The 8,996-nt window shown below is 45.9% G+C and overlaps 1 protein-coding gene across 1 annotated transcript in view; it reads left to right on the forward strand.

The window, feature by feature from the left end:
* The window catches only part of SLC30A2 (solute carrier family 30 member 2), a 162,243-nt gene extending 154,452 nt beyond the window's left edge, over positions 1–7,791 (forward strand). Inside the window, exons 7-8 of the mRNA XM_085647785.1 lie at positions 5,381–5,515; positions 7,300–7,791. Of these exons, the coding sequence (XP_085503911.1) occupies positions 5,381–5,515; positions 7,300–7,445 (281 nt within the window). The 3' untranslated portion in view covers positions 7,446–7,791. The remainder of the gene's footprint in view (positions 1–5,380; positions 5,516–7,299) is intronic.
* The last annotated feature ends 1,205 nt before the right edge of the window (positions 7,792–8,996 follow it).

The raw sequence follows: 8,996 nt of genomic DNA on the forward strand, positions 1-8,996 counted from the left end.
TGTGCTAGAAACATTTGAAGCATAACGACGTGGCCTTCTGCACAACAGCTGTTGCAGCAAACGATCCTAATGAAATTACCTTGCGAAGTAACATGATGTACTGTAACTCTGTAGCCAGACATTGAGCTTTTAATGGAGTTCAGCCATTTAATCACGGAGGCATCTCTCCTATAATGCCCAGGTAAGTCCAGGGAACATATTGTGAGACAAAATGGAAAAAAAAAAAACACACTTTCGTAATTTTTCCTCTTCGAGTTTGAACGACCAGCTCATTTTAGGCAGAATGGGAAGAAAACACATTTTTTCATCACAGCAGTTATGCACCATTTGTAACAAATGCAACACTAACCAAGGGGAGACAGTTTGCCAGCAATATTTACTGCAGGATATTATACACCATCCTCTTTACATCAGTATTACGAACTAAAAGCCTTAATAAAACTTACCAAAGTAACAAACTCAAAGATGCCTATTACAACGGTGTAAAGTTTGACACAGAGGGGCCTGTTTGTCTTTGAATGTGGTGCGTCTGTACATACCTTCTCCATGTTGCAACTCTGCCCTGCAAAAATAAAAATAAAAAATTGGCTAAATAGAATATTTGGTAGCAAACTTTTAGCATAAAGTTGCCAAAGTTGTCTAGGTGATGAAAGGGCACTCAAAGATTTCTGTACTTTCATGGCATGGTAAGCACGACTGACCTCCGCCAGAGTGCTTGAAGTTACCCTCCTTGAGAGAGGTTTGATGAAATGGAGCCAAAATTCAGCATTTTCCCACACAGTTTCCCTGCGATGCGTCAAAATGGAGATATGTGGGAAAAGTTACGGACGTTCAATTTTACGTCTCATATTTTTTTATAGTGTCTATTTACATTCCTTCATTTCACTTTCATTTTTCCATTCTTCCCCTTCCAAGTTCTCAAACATCTGTTATGACTGACCCTCTCCAGGGGCAGGGAGAGGCAAGAAAAAAAAGCAACACATCTCATAATCTTGGGATGTACACAGCAGAGCTAGAAAGATTTTACATCCTCATAAAAGAATGCCATTGCTCATACGAGTGAGCAGTGGCGTCACTAGGGGGGTGCTGGGGGTGCAGACCGCACCGGGTGACACCCTCACGGGGGGTGACACCAAAGGGCCGGTCCGGTCAGTGTGGTGTGGTGCAGAGAGAAATTGAAATCAGAAACGCAACAACGCAACCCAACTATTCAGCAGGAGGTGCCTGTGCGCAGCGCGCACTGTCTCCTCCTCCGCCGCGTCTGCGCACCTCGGCAGTGACGTCGTCACAAGAGGGGTGCAGTCGGCGATGTTGTTTTGGAATACGGGAATCCGAATCCCGCATGCGCATTGGGCCCCAAGTGCGCGTGACTTGGCATCACGAGGGACGAGGAGGTGAGAGGTCTCGTCTCAGGTCGCCACTATAATTTAATTTTATTCCAAGGACAGGAGTGGAGCCCGGTTTAAGGCTAGCCGCCGACCGAGGTAGTCCCCTCCCCCCCCCCCCCCCCTGTCTGCCACCAACTCAGCAGGTGAGTGGCCTATTGCGTATTGCTAGCCTATTCACAGTGCCGCACCGGATGCCAAGTTCTGGAGGGCGCCATTTGTATGGAACCGAGTGCCGGGCCCGTTACTAATTTTCATTTCCACAGGTCAGGTTCCTGGAAACAAAAGAAGTCAAACACTGCCTACACGCTGGCGGTGCACATTGACAGCAGGCCCGGTTCTAGAGGGTTGTCCGGGTGGGCCAGGCCCACCCAAACATGAGCCTGGCCCACCCAAACATGAGCCTTGGCCCTCGCAGTGAGGATATGAAGGCCAATAGAAAATGGGCACTTTAATTTAAAACGTTCCTCCGAATGTTGTTTTTCTTCATATTCTGGGAGATGCGTTATTGGGCCTGGGCTCGGGTGGGCTGTGTGCAAGTACAATAGGGGCATGGCAAAGGGAACAAATGCTTTATTTGACACCGAGTAACTTTTGCCTACCGTCCTGTGCTGCTGCGCGGATATTTCCATTTTTGTTCAGCATTTGAGAAAATAAGTTTGTTTGTTTATTCTGATTCACCTTTCCTGACTCCTGCAGCTGCTTATCAGATCAGGCTGTGACACAAGGAGTAGGTCAGAGAATGTGCTACTGTTTGTTTTTATTTTAAAAATGTGCACAGGCCCAGCAAGGCACATCATTATCATGGCCATGGATGCAAGGCATCAATAAAACATGTCCAGAGAACTGGTGATTAATGATCCTGCTGGAGAGCAGTCCTTTGCCTGTTGGTAGTTTTGAAATGCAGATAAACTGTATTTTATTTGGATAGCTCAGTGGGTTACTGCCTTTGTCACAGAGATTCTTGTGTTACTTGCAGTTCAAAAGTTACAATCCTGACATAGGACAGTGGCTATGAACTGTCATCAAAGAGCTGCAGACAAACATGAATGGTATAGTTAGAACTTCACTTTTTTGTGTTACTATAAAGTTAGAAATTCCCCAGTCTTTCATTATTTTAATGTTGCTAAAAAGAGTTTGGGCCGATATACATTTTTATTAGTAAAGCCATGCCCCAACCGCTACGGTATGCTTGAAATCCTGAGTTTGTGCTTCCCCAGCCCAAACCCTCTTTAAATTTACTGCCCACCAGTATGGATGACATGTGATTCCTACATCTTCTAATCCTCATTGGCTCATGTGACATTCCCTGTAGACGGAATTACATACTAGCGATAAAACCGACCCTGTCATTGCCTTTCTGTTTTTATTTCATTAGCAATCAGGTCATTAGGGCAACTGTGGAACATATATTAAAGTGCGTGCTAATTATATTTACTGCTATATTTAATGTTTTAAGTTTGAAGGTGATTTTGCTAATGTTTTTTACGGGAATAATGAAAGTAGAGCTGGATGGGGCTGATATGGGGCTGGGGCCCGAAGGTCAGCTGTGAGATAAGGTACACAGGAGCGGGATGGTCAAAGTGGATAATCGGGCCTGGAAGTACTTGTGTTAAAACCTGGCCTGTTGGAATTTGAGGGTTTGCACTTACAAACGTTACTAAGGATTTTGTATGGTCCCGTTATTGCCAACTGTGTCCACTGGCGGACTCTGAGCGGAGGAGGTCATGCGGTAAGTCGTGAGGGGGTGACACCAGGAGTTACCAGCACCGGGTGACACCAACCCTAGTGACGCCACTGCGAGTGAGACCTCACAGCTGATGGGTTACACCAATCTTGAAGACCAGCGTCTCGGACCGTAATAGAATTGATATTTCATGAATAGTCTCTAACTATAGATATATAGATATGTATTAAATATCCCAAAATTCCTTCCTCTTATAGAAGGATGAGGCGTACCCACAAAGTGGCGGTAAAGAGTTTTTATTTGTTTTGCTGCAGGTAACCCGGATGCGTTTCGCTCATCATGAGCTTGTTCACAGTTGTAGATACTCAGTCAATTAAAGCTGCAAGCGACCACAGGCAGTTTGTACTAATATATTTTGGCCCATAGTAGACTCCCAGATGGGTTCCTGTTGCACTGGGTGCTGCGGCAAGTGGTACCATACAGTCCAACTGAAGCCTTCCAGTGGGAAATGTCTGTTTTCTTGCTATATTTGTGCTTGATAGCTCAAATAAAATCAGCAAATCTTTTTTCGCATTAAGCCATCTTTGAGGAATGCAGTCCAGTGCCACAGCAATCTACAGCGGCTGCCTTCTCCATACCGCTTTTCATGTGTTTCGATGTCGGCCCTATATAATAATAATTTTACCTCCTAACGCAGTCCTCAAATTTATGAAAATTCACGTTTGATTTTGGACAATAAGCCCAGTTCCCCCACACCAAAGCTAATTGTCATGACCAAGAAATTTCTGTCCTGAAATACCAGCTATTTGTTTTAAGTAATTGCTTGTTTGACCAGTTTGTCATTTTAATCACTGACTTGTATACTGCTGCCCCAGAATGAGAGATTTTGCCCTTTATGATCGTGTATAAAAATCTCTTCCTGTGGATGCCACAATCTCGATTAACACCATTCTCTCCATGCTATGGCTGCGCACAGTAGGCCAGTGATTAGCAGCCTTATGCTAGGTCCAGCTTTAAACGAGAGGTGCGGGCCACGGGGGACACAAAATATTCCAGTAATTACCAATTGGTATGCTAGAACGAACATTGTACTGGGGTAGTCCTCATTTCGGGGATGCCGCATTTTTCTAAGCATTGCCATGATAAAGTCTGGAACAGCATCCTACCATGAGAAGCCATCATGCCATTTGTCAAGTTTTAAATGACGCTTAACATGAGATCATCTATGGGAGTTTGGAATGGATGGTTCACCTTCTTCAGCTCTCCCTAACAAACTTCATAATCCATCCCAGAACAGTATCTCGGGGAATCACTCTACCAGGAAAAATAAAATCAATCCGTAAGGAGCGGGTCCAGAGTGGCCTTAATGGCCATGTTTGCCAACACATTTATCGATTGGATTCTCCTCCTTGAGACTGCTGGAATGTTGACAATGTTAACAAGGTTTCCCAGTGATGCATCTCAGGAGGGGTAGGAGGGTAGGGTTTTATGGCTTCTTGTAGGTTTTATTCCCAGTTGGGTTTACTTTGTAATTTGCTATTTCATAATCTGATCTCTGTATCTATGAGGTTAATCAGTACTTTTTGCTTTAAGATTGGAAATCTTCCTTCTCAATCTTTGAGGAATTTATTTTATAACAAGACATATTAGGGGGGGTCGTAGTCTGACATTCTCTAGATATATCCTTTATCCCATGTGGGCAGTTTAACATGTTTGGTTTTATTCTAAAATCCATGTTGGTTCAGGTCATACCCATTTACTCTTCCTTGCTGTTCCTCAGACATCTACATAACTATCCAGGTGTCACCATTGCACTTTCGTCCTTCCTCGCTGTCTGTCTCTGTGTTCGTTACATGATCTCCTCATTGCCCATGTGTACCTCTTGTTCGCCTGCTTCTATTCCTCTACCCACTCTTATCTTGTCTCTTTTCTATTCTATACTAGCACCCTTCAAATTCTGCTTCCATCTCTCCTCATAATTGTCATTAAAGATTTTCTTCTCTGAGACCTTGTTTTCTCACTCCCTCGTATCCTCTGTGCTTTACGCTCTCCTACCGTGCAATCTAATCCTTTAACTTCCTCTCAGTTTCCTTCCCCTTTTCTTTCATGACACCCTGCTATCTCTACACAATTCCCCTCCTCTCCTCTTTTCTCTCTCCTCTTCCTTCACCCTTGCAAACTACAGCAGAAGTGTTAATTCCCTTTACTTTGTCTCCTTACACCTTTTTCTATCATCTGCTCTTCACATGTTTTCGTCTGCACCCCCTCGCCCCACTGGTTCACTGAAGTGTTCTTTGCTTGCTTACAGGGACTCCAAAGGGCGTAGACTTCAATGCTGTGAAGGAATCTCTGCTGCGCATCCCGGGGGTGAAGGCGCTGCACAGCCTGCATATCTGGGCACTAACGGTGTCGCAGCCAGTGCTGTCTGTGCACATTGCGATCAGTGAGTACCACATATGTGTCACAGGACCACTCCCTCTTATTGGGTTTGTCCAATCAAAGGAGGTTATTAAACATGTGGCAAAGATTTGTTTTTGCTGCTATTGAGCAGTTTTGGCCAAATGTTTTGAAAATTCGCAGCTTTTTGAAATGCAGTATTTCATAACAGGAAATACTAATAGTTTGTTTTCTATGTTCATAGTGGATCTTTAAAAGTAGGTATCCCAGCCTGGTAGTCTGGACCGTGTACACATTGGGTACCCATGTATGAGTGGTGTGGTCGTTTTTGCCGCTACTTTCCAAGCTTGTTTGGGTAAGATTTCTATTGATGGGTTTGGCGGATGGTAGGTGGTTGGAGTCAATTCACAAAAAGGATTGAATGTTCTTCCATTGAGTTAAATCTGCACTGATGTATGGTGGAATCCTTGTAGGTGATTGGAGACTATGCCAGATTGTGTAGCTGCATTACAGTTGGGTGCATGTGTGTGAAAGGATTGGCGCCGTTTCCTCTAGCTTGCAAGACAATAAGCCAGACAAGGACAGGTTTATTCTGAGGGAATTTGGAAACTGTAGAATGTTGGACTCCATCGAGGTTTGCCAGTTCTCCATGATGTTACAGCTGCAATGGAGTTCATGGGAGTTTCTTGTGATTGTCTGATGGGGCGGCAAAGAGGTTTGTTTTGGGATTTGTGACTGCTGTTTAGCGGTGTTAGATCACATATGTTTTCTGCTGGATGCGGTTCTTGGAGACGGCTGGCATGAGGTTGAGATGGTCCTACGGAGGCCGAGGAGAATGCAGTACAAAAATTGGTACGATAATAAGTGATGGAAGAAGCTATGGATAACAGGGTATAGTGCATCAGGGGAAGCAGTATTTTGAAGAGTAGGGGCAGAAAGGAAAGCATGAAGTTTACAATGTGTGTTGGATGGCAAATGATGGTGCAAGGGAGGACCATAGAAAGTGCGATGAAGGCAAAGAGGGTGGGTTTAAAATAAATGAATAATGTTGCCCCCTGCCTTTGCTTTTTCTTAGAATAATTCTGTTGCTTGATATCCATTCATGTAGCTTGGAACATGTTCACGTTGGGCTTGCCATGTGCCTTTTGGCTAATATTTTCCTTTGCGTATCGTGTGACCTTTCTTCGTGGCTCTGTCCTGAGAAGCGTGATATTCCACACTGACGCCCATGCCCATTCAAATCTATTGTGTGTCTTGTTCCCATCTTTGTGTACTTCAGTGGTGGAGCACGCCCATTTCTGTAAGATCTGGTCATGCCATCTCTAGATTCCTCCCCGATTTGTGTTATAGTTCATTTGCCATCTTCTGTATATCATGAAGTCAGAATAAAAAATACTCATGAATTGCTAAAACTCCTTTCACTACCTAATGCTTTAGGCATGTGAATGTCTTCATTGTACACCAAAATGAAGCCCATTTCAGTCCTTTAAGTCCTCTGACTGTGCATTTTGTTGACGACTCCTCTGTGTACGCTTCTTAGGCCTCTGCTAACGTGCACAGTCTTGAGTATACTTTTGCCCCATGTATGCTTTCTCTCTTTAGGGTTTTAACATGCACCTTCTTGGCATGTTTATACTTTAGTCATGTGACTCCTCCCCATGTATGCTTGTAATGTAATTACTATCTGCATTTCCCCCAAGAACTCTGAGTTCTCCTCGGACTCCTCCCCCTCTGTAAACCAGAGTGACCAGTCTTCTGTAACTCCTCCCCTGTTTACACTGTGGTGATGCTTGGCCTCTAACACTTCTCTTGACTGATTTCCTCTTCCAGATGAAGATGCGGATGCCCAGGTATTGCTCAAAGAAGCCAGCACCCAGTTACAGAGCAAATTTAACTTCCACACCACGACAATCCAGATTGAGAACTACTCCGAGGATATGAAAGACTGCTCTGAATGTCGAGACCCCTCCGACTGAAGACCCCCTGTTCGCCCTACGCTAGGAGGCTTCATGGACCTGTGCAACACAGCTGTGTGTGGGAACAACTGTAGACAGATGGAGGTGCAGGAGGCCTTTGGACTAAATTTTGTTACACTGATGCTAGCTTTCTGACGCCTGACTTAAATATAACATCCAATAGTTGTCACCACCCTCCCCTGCCATGCCCCATTTAAGCATCTACCTCTCAAGCTGGTCCATTCTGAGCCCATGCTGACTGAACCAGAGGTGGGCTGGACCCCAACGTGCCTTTCAATTGCTCAAGATTTGGATCTGTGCTCAAAGTAGGATTTTAATGTCTTCCAAATAAATAAATTATGGACACAAATACAATCTGCTTAATTTCTCTAGGTCTGGTATTAACTAGATAAAAGGATCTAGCAAGGTCTATGATGGCCCACCAGAACACACTTCATGCCCACCAGAAGTGGGAAGAGGAATTGGCCTAACGGCTAGGGCGGTCGTCCTCGAATCTGGGGAACTGGGTTCGTCCACAGAAGACTTGGGTAAGCTCAATGACACTCTGAAGAGCTTTATGGAGGAGGTCAGAGTTGGCTGCTCGAGGGTGGGAACATCCGGGGGACCTCTACCTGCAGACTGTGCGGGGGGGACGTTTCCTCGGCAGCCAATGTTTGGGCGCTACAAGGAAAAGGCAGGCAGGCTCCTGAGTTGACCATGGTAGCGAGTGCCTCCCACAGCATTACAGGTAAGAGTGCAGAGGTGGCAGCAGCAGGATCAGAGGTGGCTTCCAGGTTGGAGGCTGCGCCTGCGGGGCTCACCGGGCCAGGCCACATACCGGTAGGGGGGGAGCGACAGCAGTCAGCTGGGGGTGAGCCGCCAGCTGCGCAATTTAGTACCGTCAACCCTCTGGCGGCAACAGCTAAAAGCTGTCACTCACGCACCTTTACTGTCAGGGCACAGCTCGTTGTCATGGGAAGTCCCCATGGCAGTGAAAGAATTCATTTGGAGGCACAAATTTCTTGATATATTTTCCTTACTTTTGTTGGGCCAGCTCGGCCAAGATGCGCGTAGGCTTGGGGGGAAAGAGGAGGATAAGAAAATCAGGTTCCAGCAGTGGCCAGAGAAATCCATAGACAGCTGGCTGTTCGCTTTCTCCATCCTAAAATCCGTCATTCTGGAAAAATTCCCAGAGCAAGGGCAGGCGCTGGTCTTGTACCAAAGGTTAATTCACACTGAGGCACAGAAGTGGGGGGGGGGAGAAGGGTGGCTCAACTACGACCGAGAAATCAGGAAAAAGATGGCCATATGCCCAGAAATGGAATGGGACCAGAAGGAAGTCCAGTTGTGGATGGACCACATGGGTTCCCGGGGAGCACAGAGCACAGTCGCCCAGTCTAAGGGCACGGGGGGAGGGGGTGCTCAGCCAGGGAACAGCCAGCTCAACCCCAAACCCTTACGCAGTCCTTTCGGGGGGCGCGCAGGGGAGGTGGCAGGGGGGGAGGCAAGAGAGCCTCTCCAGGGACGTGCAACCTTTTCAACGCAGGCGCATGCTCGTGGGGGAGCAAGTGC

This window comes from Triturus cristatus, chromosome 3_2, assembly GCF_964204655.1.
Source record: "Triturus cristatus chromosome 3_2, aTriCri1.1, whole genome shotgun sequence".
Taxonomy (NCBI): domain Eukaryota; kingdom Metazoa; phylum Chordata; class Amphibia; order Caudata; family Salamandridae; genus Triturus; species Triturus cristatus.